The sequence below is a fragment of the Stigmatopora argus genome, chromosome 23 (assembly GCF_051989625.1).
Source record: "Stigmatopora argus isolate UIUO_Sarg chromosome 23, RoL_Sarg_1.0, whole genome shotgun sequence".
Taxonomy (NCBI): Eukaryota; Metazoa; Chordata; class Actinopteri; order Syngnathiformes; family Syngnathidae; genus Stigmatopora; species Stigmatopora argus.
This window is the reverse complement of record NC_135409.1, coordinates 4751808-4765358: the sequence shown is the minus strand read 5'-3', so window position 1 is coordinate 4765358 and position 13551 is coordinate 4751808. Positions and strand designations below refer to the sequence as shown.

At 43.3% G+C, this 13551-nt stretch overlaps 1 protein-coding gene across 3 annotated transcripts in view; it reads right to left on the bottom strand.

The window, feature by feature from the left end:
• The window catches only part of cacna1c (calcium channel, voltage-dependent, L type, alpha 1C subunit), a 107455-nt gene that overhangs the window by 19293 nt on the left and 74611 nt on the right, over nt 1-13551 (bottom strand). For 2 of the 3 annotated variants that reach the window (XM_077593943.1, XM_077593944.1), the window contains exons 12-29: nt 12982-13008; nt 12245-12405; nt 11140-11213; nt 10914-11065; nt 10631-10832; nt 10439-10559; nt 8388-8502; nt 8212-8329; nt 7274-7545; nt 7074-7203; nt 5959-6018; nt 5787-5893; nt 4045-4132; nt 2716-2823; nt 2445-2644; nt 2159-2360; nt 1940-2098; nt 1734-1844 (exon numbers count right to left, since the gene is read on the bottom strand). In XM_077593943.1, coding sequence (XP_077450069.1) covers nt 1734-1844; nt 1940-2098; nt 2159-2360; nt 2445-2644; nt 2716-2823; nt 4045-4132; nt 5787-5893; nt 5959-6018; nt 7074-7203; nt 7274-7545; nt 8212-8329; nt 8388-8502; nt 10439-10559; nt 10631-10832; nt 10914-11065; nt 11140-11213; nt 12245-12405; nt 12982-13008 — 2407 coding nt within the window. The remainder of the gene's footprint in view (nt 1-1733; nt 1845-1939; nt 2099-2158; nt 2361-2444; nt 2645-2715; nt 2824-4044; nt 4133-5786; nt 5894-5958; nt 6019-7073; nt 7204-7273; nt 7546-8211; nt 8330-8387; nt 8503-10438; nt 10560-10630; nt 10833-10913; nt 11066-11139; nt 11214-12244; nt 12406-12981; nt 13009-13551) is intronic. The other variant, XM_077593945.1, reaches the window with a different exon arrangement.

Genomic DNA, 13551 nt, shown 5'->3' with positions numbered 1-13551 from the left:
CTGCCATTGAAGGAGATGGGCGTCCAATCCATTTGAATTGGGAGCTGGTAGCCAATGAACGACTGTTGAACCTCCCGCTTCAAAAGGTTTGGACGTCTAGTGGGGATAAAATCATTTCAAATCACAGCTGAGGAATTCAGTAATATGACAGCAGCCATATTAAAGGACGCGGTGGTAGACGTCCAATCTGATTGGACGTCGAACCCGTCAGATATTGCGGACAAACAAATGGAGGCTTAAGTTTGTCGGAGGAGGCAAAGACGAAGGGGAGAATCAGGGGGAAGATTGGATGGATTGGATTTATTCATTAGGTTTAATATTTTGGATTTTTTCCGTCCGCTGCATCTTTTTCTGTTACAAAAAGTATGTTAGCGTGATTTTGCACGAGTGGGGGATGCACATTCCTTATACAGTGGTACCTCGTCATACGACCGCTCGTCATACAAAATTCTCGTCTTAGGGCGGAAATTTCGATCGAATAATTCGCCCGTCATGCGATCAAAATTTCGTGATGCGACCAAGCCAGGTCTTTTTTGCATATCTTTCGTGCGTAACAATATTTACGAGCACGGAACGATTAATTCAGACGAGTTTCTCCTAAGACCAGGAAATGCACAACGCGCATGCGCGGGCAAAAAGAGGGCTTTCTGGGTAATGAAGTATAGTACTCGTGCACACAACACCCATAGGCAATGGCAACCTTTCTCAGAATAAAACTTCATTACCCACAATCAATACGTGGGTAAGCTCAGCTATTGCATTCCCTGTTATTCTTTCTAAGGAAAGAAGCTCCCGCGATTGTTCTTTAAAGACTATTTCTCGTTGGCAAGTGGTCGTGCGTTATCCTATTGTGAGGACATTTGTGTGCATCATTTTGGGAATATTTTGAAGGCAATACAACAGCAAACAGTCCATCGATAGCGAACGTGAGGGTGGAGGCGTGGCAAACCGCCAACCCGGAAAACGAAGGTAACAAAAGATTACAACCAAATTAGAATTCAGTTTTGTGTAAAGTTACATTAAACGTATGTTTGAGTGTCTGTATATATTAATACAAGTTAATTTAAATGTGTTTGTTCTGTTTACGAGTGCGTTGTCATGGAAAAAAAAACGACCCCCCCCCACGCCACCAAACGTCTCTGTCTCCCGTCGGCGAAATCTGCCCAATTTTAGTTAGATTAAACACATTTTATTACTATTAAACCACTAGTTATGTGTTACTTTGTTAATAGATGGCGAATTAGAAGAAATAAAACATTTTTTCCAATCCAATATCCAGTTTTTTGTGTTTTTTCAGAGGGCTGGAACGAATTAATTTGTTTTCCATTCATTTCAATGGAAAACGTCCGCTCGAGTTACGAGAATCTCGTCATACGAGCTCAGTTCCAGAACGGATTAAGCTCGTATCTCGAGGTACCACTGTATTTCTGCATGAATTGCTGAAATGCTGAAATATGTCATTTTTTTATTGACATTTTGATCAATTGTTGACTGAAATGGAAGAGGAAATGTTCCCAATACAAAAGTAGTCGATCCATTTTCAAGACCTTTTCTCGGCTCGTCTTGCAAATGATTGATCAATTGTTGACTATAACTATAATATATTTGCGTGGCCCGGTCTTGAATGGGCGGTTATTTATATCAAATATTGATCGGACTGTCACGAGCAATTTATGCGGGAATAAGAAATTCCCCAAAAAGCCCTACGATGATTTGGTCCAGATTGGGCTCACCCTGGGTTTGAAGGCGATCAACTTGAGGATCATCTCCACGGTGAAAAGCCCGGTGAAGAGCATGTTGAGGATGTTCATGGCGTCGTTGAAGTTCTTGGTCTGGCCGTGATGCTGCAAAGAAACAAAAGGGTACGGTCAGAACGGGAGAACCTGGAGAAGGTCTGAACTTGGAGAAGGTTTGAAGCTGACGAGCGTTTGCCGCTCACCTGCATGGCCAGACAGATGGTGTTGAGAAGGATCAGCGTGAACATCAGGTACTCAAAGTAGCTGGAGTTGACCACATACCACACCTTGTACTGGTACGGGTTCTTGGGGATGTATCGGCGCAGGGGGCGGGCCTTCAGCGCATATTCCACGCACTGACGCTGCGAGGCAGGAGAAGATCCGGAAGGTTGCGGTCGGCGAGCCGGCGGACTGGGCCTTACCTGGTTCTTGTCCAGCTCGCAGTTCTTGTACTCCTGCTCGCCTTGCTCCTGGAAGGTGACGATGACGAAACCCACGAAGATGTTCATCATGAAGAAGGCGATGATGATGATGTAGATGATGAAAAAGATGGAAATGACCACGCGGTAGTTGTAGATGGGCCCCACGTCCTCGGTGTGAGAGTCGATGCCCTTGTAGAGGAGCCTGCGGGGACGGTGGGGACGACCGTGACGGCCCGTGAGCCCGCGTGGGTTTCGGACGGGGACGCGCTAACGTGCCGACACGCACCCCGGCCAGCCCTCGAAAGTGGACACGGCGAACAGGGCCATCATGCCTTGCAGGACGTCGTCAAAGTTGAACTCGCTGTTCTCCCAGAGCCTCAGGCCTCTTTCGGGTTTGGCCACGTCGCCGTCTTTGTACTTGATGTAGGAGCCCCTGCAATCCGCCTTTGTTTGTTTGGAACTGTCCGTGCAGAAGAAGAACTTGCCCTGTGGATGTTGAGTCGTTGGCGTCAGTGACCGGGGAAGTCGAAGACGGCTAGGCGTCGGCGGCGTTCTACCTTGAAAAGTTGCACTCCGATGCAGGCGAACATGAACTGGAGCAAGGTGGTGACGATGACAATGTTGCCAATAGTCCTGATGGCCACGAAAACACACTGCACCACGTGCTATAGAAGGGGAGGAAAAGTGTCAGCTGACGTCTTTGCTCTTGTTTTGTTTTGGTTCTTTTTGAGTTTGATTGATTTAATAAGGTACAGCACATATTAATGAACATATTAATGTTAATCTATAATCCTTATAAAGCGTGATTTATGCGAGTGTGTGTGTATGTTAAGATTCTCTCGCTACGTTTGTCCAAACCGTGCAACGTAGAGAGTTGAATTTTTTTATGGTGGCCAGAAAAGGCTGTCAGATCCTAATAGACGAGTGTGTGAACTCAATCTTTTATTTGTTTAAGACCCATTTTTCAAAAGAGTTTTTTAAAATAGCGCAACAATTGTGTTTTGGTTCTAAACAAGGATTGCTTGTGAACATGCAGTAATCCCTCGATTATCGCGGTTAATGTAGACCAGACATGGCCGCGATAAACAAAAAAAACGTGAAGTAGGGTCACCCCTATATAAGAAAAGAAAAAAATAATAATGTTTTTTTCCTAGAAGTTTAGTCCTAGAAGCAAGCGGAGGAGTGGCTTCCGCTTGCAAGTTTCAGTGTGGATTTTCACATTTTTATGAACTTTAAAATGTTGTTGTTTTTTATTTATTTATTTTATTTTTTTACTTCATTGCTGAGTTCTAGTAGCAAGTGGAGTGGCAGGGGAGTGGCTTCCGCTGGCAAGTGTATCATGGATTTTCAAGTCTTTATGAATAAAAATAAAAAAAATAAAATAAAATAAAATTCCCCCAGAACAAAATCCGCTATGTAGGGAAACCGCGAAAGTTGAAGCCGCGATATTCGAGGGATTACTGTATATATGTAAATTTGAAAGATTGTAGCCAAAGGCTTTAGTCCCTTGTGCAGGTTGAAAGGTAAACGATGACACACACACACATAAGCACACACACAAGTAGCCTTGTTTTAGACAGCATTGTGATGGCAATTCTGTTGGTCTAAAAGCCAGGCGTTAAGATGATTTGCCAAGAGGTTCAGAGATGGGAGTTCACGTCTGCTAATTGGTATTGACTTCCAGGTATAAAGAGAGAAGGTGCTTTGGCTGAATGCACTCTTTTTGAAGGGAATGACACAGTCACCTCTAGAGCCAGCCCTTGTTGATGTGTTGGATTTTTTTGGTACAAAATCTTGGAGGAGGAGATTTGTAATGAAAGATTTTGTAAACTAAAGTGGCATCTGCATATTTAACAGTATTGTCCCAGTTCCGTTTCTTCGCTGACCTTTAGACCTTTGGCTCTGTTGATGGCCCGCAGAGGTCGGAGCACTCGCAGAACTCGCAGGATCTTCACCACGTTGATTGCGCTGGACCTGGAACATCAATGAGTGGTAAAGACAAAAAGACACTTTTCTCTAACAAGATATTCTTAGAACACGTGGAAAGTGGATGTGGCAACTGTGCTCTTCCTTTTTTTAAACAAAACACTTGCTTTTGGTGCTCCATCCATCTTCCAAAAAGCACTTAGTCCTTCATGTTGTGCGTTTAAGACGTTTAAACACAAAACTCTAGTACATCTTCTCAGTCTGGTGACACCAACAACACAAATACGACAAAAACATCTAAAGGGGGTTCACCAGTCCTGACCTTTTCAGTCAGTTCCTTCAAATTGGAAACAAATCTCAATAAAATACTAAATCCAAAACAAAAAAGTTCAAATTGGTATCGGCGATACTAATCCGAAACCAACACAGCGCAAATACGCAACAAAAAGACGAAGCGTGGCCGTCAATGGCGACGCACGCACACGACAGAAAGTGACACACAAGTGCAAGCAAACGGTGCTGCAAGGAAAGTGTGAGTTTCAAACATTGTGTGCCCAACACAAAAGCATCTAACGCCCAAATTAGATGAAGACGTTGACATTTGGATCTTTTATTTCGCGGAAAAAAATGGCTGCCCTTTGACCGACATTTTTTTCTTTACGCCATCAAAATGCCAACGCATCACTTTTGAGGGTGTGAAGGAAGAGTGGGACCAAAAAAAAGGGGCGTGTCACGTCTTCTGACAGGAAAGTGAAAAGGCGCTGGAAGGTAGCCAATGGCGCGGGACGACGTCGCTGACGTGTCACAGTCAAAGAGGTCGGCGGGATGTGGCGTGCTGCCATGGTTACGCCAATAAAGACAGGTGCCATAAATGGGAAAAGTGGTGCTCGGAAAAGTGCCCGTCACCGTTAACCGGCCGCCCAATTGCGTCAAGTGCTCATACTTCCTCCACTTAATTAAAGAGATGAAGCATTCGTCTCTTTTATGAATGTCGCGCATTCCGCCGATTGGAGCGTCCGTAGCACCCGAGAGCGACTGTGACAGTCCGACGACATCCCGCGCGCTCTTTACCTTTGACGGAAAAACGTTGCGCCCGCTTCTCTATCGCTTCGGAGAGTTCGATTTGGAGCGTTGACGGAATGGAATCCAGATCGTCGGTCGAAAGAATCGTCGGTGGACGATAACGAGAGGCACGTCAATTTGTCTTTTGGCTCCGGCGAACTCTCCCAAACGAGAGAATTTTGAACTGAAAGGAGGGACTGTCGGACACAGTGAAAGTGTGTGAGGTCATACGGAGAGTAAGCACTAATATGGACTTACGTCGAGAAGTCTAGTCTATTAAAGAGTTAGAAACAGAGAGCGTAGCATAACGTATTAAACACGAGGAATATCACAGTGTTCCAATGACTTCTTAAGCTGGAAGAAGCAGAGGACATCTTTATTAACGACAAAGAGCATGTGTGTGGTTCGGGGGGAGTGTAAACTTGAGCCAGGCCAATTTTCCAAGCAAAACATTTGCCTACTTAGCTTAGTTGACAAGTTGATTTGTGATGCCGCGGGGCGACTAAACGGCCCGTGAAGGCAAAGAGGCGGCGGGCACTCGGTGACGTCAATTCAGTGAGGGGGGGATAATTGGCTAAAGTGTCAGGTCGATCCATTTGACAGCAAAAACAAAGGCGACGCCATTGAATTTTGGACTTACTGGATCCCAGATGAGATGAGGGAAACGCTGACCACCACCAGGTCGAGAATGTTGAAGTAGTTCCTGCAGAAGGAGCCTTTGTGGAGGAAGGCTCCGTAGGCCGTCATCTGTTGTCGTGGACGGGAGGCCGTTGACGACATAGGAAGTCATAAGCGACGCCGACTCCACGTACCTTGAGGATAATCTCGATGGTGAACAGCCCCGTGAAGACGTGGTCGGCGTAGCCCAGGATCTGCCAGGAGAGCCCAGAGTGTCAAACCCAGGCGGACTGCGTTAAATCTCAAAATCTCACGTGGGCTGGACCAGTTTATTTTGGGCCTAAAAAGCCCTAGATGTCCAATCCATTTTCCCCGAGGGGGGGCCAATGGACGAGCGTCTAGTGCCGACAATGGCACTGAAAGATGGGGTTGAAGTGAATTGGACATCTATCCTTGTCAATAGAGATCATTCATTTTAGGGTACTTAAAGTATGAATAAATAAATAACAATGTGCAATATCTTAGACTGTGTAATATTTTAGAATTACCTTGCCCAGACGTGACTTCTTAAATTACAGTGGTACCTTGACCTACGAGTGCCCCGACATACAAGCAATTTGAGATACAAGTAAAATTTTGAGCAAATATTTATCTTGAGATACGAGAAAATTTTATATATACGAGCAGACAGCGGATGTGAGAGGCCGCTCATAAGAACATCATGGGCACTGTCTGTCTAATTTTAGTACTATTAAACCACTAGTTATTTGTTACTTTGTTAATAGATGGCGAATTAGAAAAAAAAAAATTCCAATCCAATATCGTGTTCTGGGTGTTTTTTCAGAGGGTTGGAACGAATTAATTTGTTTTTAGTTCATTAGTTACGAGAAAATCGACATGTGAGCTCAGTCCCAGAACGCATTAAGCTCGTATCTTGAGGTACCACTGTAAAGGCTTTTGATTGGATTTTATTTGATTGAAAGGTTAATTTGAGATAATTTCCTATTGATTTTGAGGGACTTTGCAGGAAGATTCCTGTTGGTTTTGGGGCATTTCAAGGTTCCTTGTGAACTCATTGGCCGCCATTTTGACGGCAAGGAGCCAATGAACGAATAAGAAATGGAGCAAAGCGCACTCACGAACATCTGGTTTTGCGGTGCGCTTGTCGAAATAATGGCAGCGTTTAATTCTGTACGTACAGTATGAATGAGCAAGAAAGGCCAGATCGGACCATCGCACGTTTGACACCCCTGGTCAAAGATCCAAAACGTAAAGATGACGGGTTCTCGACCGCCGCTATTGAAAGAACCTCATTTCTGAAGGAGTCGTTCTTGACCGGATCCTCGGCTGCCAGACTAATACTGCTCAGCAGTATGAAGAAGAGGATGAGGTTGGTGAAGATGTTGTGGTTGACGATTTTATGGCACAGGACCCTGAATCTGAAAGTTAAAAAAAATGGAGCGTTTCGATTGGTTGAACACGTACAAAGAAGCCGGAAGATGGCGTTACTTGTTGGTGTGGCTGAAGATGAAGAAGGCTCGGGCTTTGGGCATGGGGACCGCCTTCTCCTTGAGCTGGACGTCCGAGAGCGGTCGCGGCCTGGGGCCCACCGGCACGTCGGGCTCCTCGTCGTCTTCGTCGCCTAATGGGGGGGAAGTGTCAAAAAGTGGGACTTTTTTGCAGAATGTCAGGAGCTGGAAGCGTGCCTTACCCAAGTAATCGTTGGCAGGGTAAGGATTCTTCTCTTCGCTTTCATCGCCGCAGTAATCGTCCATGTTGATCTGGACAGGGTTAACGTATTTACTCGCATATAAGCCGCCCACGCGTATAAGCCGCACCCTGAAAGCTGCCTTGAAATCTTTGAATTTGACAATTTCTCGCGTATAAGCCGCCCCCCTGATTCCCAATTTTCACCTCCATAGTCATGGTTTTAATAGGGAGTGCAAATGTGGTACTTTGAAGGGAAAATCGCGAGAAAAATCATCGCATATGGTATTTCTGAGATACTGTATGAATCCAAAGCTATTATTAGGGTCTTTGTAAATACAAAATATCAAATTATTCAATTTAAAAAAGAAAAAAGTCTATCTTGATGAGAACCTGATGCTTTCTAAAACAAAAAATACAATTTTCTTACAAGAAATGGCAGCCATATTGCTTTTTTCCCCATGAATTTCATTCATAGACGTCAAAATAAATATTGTTTAGCGTTTTATCTGTTTATCTTTTCTCTATTTTGAAATAAATGAAAGTATCGGCCGCATTCACTTGCGTCATGACGCCATCAGATTGCCATATTTTTTGCAAGTCGTGTTTTTATGCACACATAAGCCTCAATTCAGTCATCATTTTTGGGTCCAACAAAAGCGGCTTATATGCGAGTAAATACGGTAAGTGAGGAAAATGGAGCGTTTGTTAATTTGTCTGTTTTGAAATTCCGCGCGTACCTTTGTGGTCGTGTTGGGCTCTCCGTCAGAATTGATGGACTTGAGTTCAATCTTCTCCCTCTTCTCCTCCTTTAGTGGTGGCTTCTCATTGTTTGGCCGCTTGTCAGGAGTGATCAGCCTGTTAAAAAAAAATGAAGGACCTGAGAACTTTTCCTTTTTCTAATTTAGCGCCGTACCTGGCGAGCTTCTTCCTCTCCTTCTCCTCCTCCTCCTCCTTCTGGGCGGAGGTCAGGCTCTCGGCGTCGGCCAGGTTGTCCACGGCGATGGCCAAGAAGACGTTCAGTAGGATATCTGGTCGCGGGACGGTATTAAGGATGTTGCCGATCCCTCACGTCATCCATCCATCTGGCTGGACCAGGGGTGCTCAAACTTTTTTGCTCAAAGATCTACTTTTTAAGGACCCAACGTTGCGCGATCTACCCTTTTTTTTCCCTGACAAAGCTCAGCAGTTATGTATGCTGATGATATACCACATGCAGCAGGACCCAAAATAGTGTAGGGAAGTAGTAATCATGCTTGGACTCGCGATGGCGTAGTTCCCCAGCTCAGGTCCAAAATATGTATATGTATATGTATATGTATATGTATATGTATATGTATATGTATATGTATATGTATATGTATATGTATATGTATATGTATAATGTATAATGTATAATGTATGTGTATGTGTATGTGTATGTGTATGTGTATGTGTATGTGTATGTGTATGTGTATGTGTATGTGTATGTGTATGTGTATGTGTATGTGTATGTGTATGTGTATGTGTATGTGTATGTGTATGTGTATGTGTATGTGTATGTGTATGTGTATGTGTATGTGTATGTGTATGTGTATGTGTATGTGTATGTGTATGTGTATGTGTATGTGTATGTGTATGTGTATGTGTATGTGTATGTGTATGTGTATGTGTATGTGTATGTGTATGTGTATGTGTATGTGTATGTGTATGTGTATGTGTATGTGTATGTGTATGTGTATGTGTATGTGTATGTGTATGTGTATGTGTATGTGTATGTGTATGTGTATGTGTATGTGTATGTGTATGTGTATGTGTATGTGTATGTGTATGTGTATGTGTATGTGTATGTGTATGTGTATGTGTATGTGTATGTGTATGTGTATGTGTATGTGTATGTGTATGTGTATATGTATATGTATATGTATATGTATATGTATATGTATATGCATATGTATATGTATATATATATTTTTTTTACTGGATCAAATCTTACTATCATACAATCTACCAATACAGTAATGCCTTGACTTACGATTGCCCCGGCATGCAAGGAATTTGAGATACGAGTAAAATTCCGGGCAAATATTTACCTTGAGATACGAGACAAACCTTGAGATACGAGCATTCGAGACAGCCGCGAGAGGCTGCTTATGATGTCAGCGTATTGTCTTTCTCGCCGCATCTCCCTCGTGCAAAGATCTCTATGAGCACTGGGCGGAGGGTTGCATTTTTCCATGTTTTTTTCCGTTAGTCAGTGCAGAATTAAAGGACACAAAGGGGTCCAAAGCAAGCCTGTGCAATGAAGGGTAGTGCAAAAAAAAGGCGTATAATGACAATCGATATTAAGCACGAAATAATCGAAAAACATGAGTAGTGTACGCGTGACTGAGTTGTCTCGCCAATACGTATGGAGAAGCAGGAAGTTCGCCCGAAAGCCGCAGTGGAAAATTGCCTTGGTTATTGCACAAGAAGGTTTAAATTTAGTGTAACGTAAGTGTGTGTATAGGAATCTAAGTTCATTTAAGTAAAATTTAAAGTTTATGTTACGTTACGAGTGCATCCGTCAAGTCTCTCTCATCCGCGAACTCCCCGTTGTACTAAATAATGCTTCATTTTTATTATTAAACATCATAGCCACTAGTTGTTTGTTACTCTGTTAGTAGATGGTGAATTACAACCAATAAAAATATGTTTTTCCATTGTAACATCCTGTTTTTTGGTGTTCTTTTCAAAGGGTGGGAACGAATTAATTTGTATTTAGTTCATTTCTATGGGAGACATTGATTTGAGATACGAGTAAATCGACATACGAGCTCACTCGCGGAACACATTAAGCTCGTATCTCAAGGTATGACTAGTACCTTAGCGATCGACTGGTAGCTCGCGATCGACGTATTGAGCTCCCCTGATGTGGACCTTTAAATAGGCCTTTCCCGATTTCCTCACGAGGAATTTGGCCTTCTCCCATTTTTGCTGCCAGGATACAGTTTCCGCAGATGAAGAGGATGATGAAGTAGATGCAGACCAGCATGCCAGGGAAAGAAGGGCCACCGTACGCCATGATTCCGTCGTACATCACGGAATTCCAGTCTTCTCCAGTTAAGATCTGACGAATCGGCACTTTTGAGACCTTTTCATTGAGGGGGGAAAAAAGCTGGAAAGTCGAAGCTGACTTACCTGGAAGACGGTCAAAAGCGACTGGGGGAAATTGTCAAAAGTGCTCCGCCGGGTTTCCTCAAAGTTGAACTTGCCGCCAAAGAGCTGCATGCCCAGCAGGGAGAAGATGATGATGAAGAGGAAGAGCAGGAGCAGCAGGGAGGCGATGGAGCGGACGGAGTTCAGCAAGGAAGCCACCAGGTTGGAGAGCGAGTTCCAGTATCTGGACGCGACGCGGTGCGCAAGAATCTTCAGTCAGTCACGCTTTTCAAGTGGAATGCTATTTCAAGATGGCAATCCCGACCTGGTTATCTTGAAGATCCGCAGCAAGCGTACGCAACGCAGCACGGAGATGCCGAGGGGCGACATGATCTTGGTTTCCACCAGAATGGTCTCCAGGATCCCGCCGCACACGACAAAGCTGTCAAAGCGGTTGAAAAGCGACACAAAGTAGGCCTGAGGAAAGGAAAAGACATCATTTTTGCCAGGTTTATAACATTTTAACTGCACGCATTCTCTTGCGCTTGCACCTGAAGGCCCAGACTGTACATCTTCAACAGCATTTCACCAGTGAAGAGCGCTAGTAACACCTTGTTGGCTATGTCTGCGCAACACAGGCAACAAAAAAAATAAGGTGAGTGCATACCTGTCAACCTCGGCCAATTTTTTCCCTTATTAATGATTGCAATTCCCCTAATTAATCGATAAAAAACTGTACAGATGCAACGCGACACATACAGTCATACCTCTACTTACGAATGCCTCAAGGTATGAAAGTTTCAGGTTACAATTTTTTTTTTATATGCAAATGAGTGACTCGAGATACGAAAAAGATCCAAGTTAAGAAATCCCCCAAAAAGTAAATGCATTTCCTTTACTGTTATTTTATTTTGAATTCCCCTATTAAGCGATTAAAAACTACAAATGCAACGTGGGAAATATTTTCACACACACACACATAGGGCACACGTAAAAGTCTAAAATGTAATACAAAGTGGACGGCTTTCGGCCCTGGTAGAACGGGTTCTTGCCGCCATCAGGCGGACAAACATGGGTATTACATCTATAATGGCCGGGGAGGGCACATTTTCATATGCTTTATTTATTTAAAGACATTAATAAAACATTTCCTTATAATTTTCTCTTTTTTTGTGTGTTCTTTCATACAAAATTGGGACACTTTTGACCAATTTTAAAGGGTTTAGTTGGTAGTTGTGTTAGGACCGTGGAACGAATTAGAGAATTTACATATAAAGTACACATCTACCTACGAAATTTTCAAGTTATGAAAAAAGTCTTCGTAAGTAGAGGTACGACTGTATTTACTCAAATAGGGCGCACTTAAAAGTAAAAATTGGAAATGGACAGGGTGCCCAATCAGTCGGTGCGCCTTTTGTATGCACTAAGATTCTGTAGATGTCGCTGTATGACGCTGACAGCTTGACTTCTGGCTACATTGCTTGCTGACACCCTATATTTATATAGTGAAAAGAAGTGACTGACGCGTGTGCGCATATCGATATATGCCGTACACAATTTGAAATGACCAAAAAATGGTATAAAATATGGGAAAAGTGTACAAGTTGACAAGTATGTGTAATAAATTAGCCACGGGAAATTTGAAATCTTGAGTACCCTGTATGTCCGTTAACCACTGAGGTTGTTGGTGGTGTTCCGAGGCGATGGTCAGCGTGTTGAGGAAAACCAAGAAGATGACCAGCCAATAGAAAACCTGCGATTTGACTGCCACGCGACACTTGCGCCGGCACAGCCGGTTCCACCTTCGAGAATAGCGACTGAAGACAACAGGAGAAAAAGAAGGAGAAAATACACAAAGAGTCAATCGGGGTGACGAGGTGTCCCGCTGGGAGGGCACCCAAGAAACATTGTATCGTGGATTTAAAAAAAACAAAAAACGTGCGCACATTAAACTTGCCGCTGACGGCGATACACGTCTAATCTATGTAGCGGCAAATCATTCATCAATAAACTCTGACTTAATACTTTTGTCTATATAACGTACTAAAACTTCAAAAACCTGGCAACCACCGTATATTATTATTATTATTATTTTCTTTCCATCCATTTTTTGCGTTTGACCTTCTTCCTCTGGCTCTAATGCATCTTTCTCTTATTGATCCAACATGAAAAAAAAATCTTTCCTTGGTTTGTGAGCAAGGGATGTCGCACGATTCCACGAGACAACAAAAGCCGACATGCGTTCGCACGGTTGCTAAAAAGTCCTTTTTCAAACAACTCGATTGCTCAAATACACACAAACACACAAACACACGTTGAGTGAGCGCACAAATTCCACCGCGGTTTGGAGCAGGTGAACGGAACGGAGACGCTGGCGGACAACATGTACTAACCTGAACTTGGATTTGGAGATCCTATTTCTGGAAGACAGAGAACAGAATGGATTATACACACAGACGCACACACACACACACATGCATACAGACGTAATGTGAAGGGTGATTTGAGACGGATTGGCCGCGAGCATCTTCAGTAGCGTTTGATAGAGCTCTTCAAATCACCCCGTGAGGACATTGAGAATGTGGCAAGCAGTCAATCCAAAAAACAAAGCAAAAGTAAGCAAATGTTTTCTTGATAATATTTGAAATTTCATGAATTCCTGTCGGTGAGGTCAATCAGGATTGGATTGTTTGCCACTGCAACATCAACATGAACAGAGGACTGTGGACAAAGAAATTAGGGGACAGAACTCAAATTTCCTGCTCAACGTCCATTTCGGTCAAAGGAAGGGAGGGAATGTTCAAAATGTAACTTTTGAAAGGTTTATTTCCAAATAATTTCACTTCCATGTTCCCTGTGCCATTTTAATTTGCCGCCTGACCATGCTCACAAGTTATAATCCTTCGAATTGAAATGAACAGAAAAGCAACTACCACCTAAAAATTACTTACTACATTTTTTTT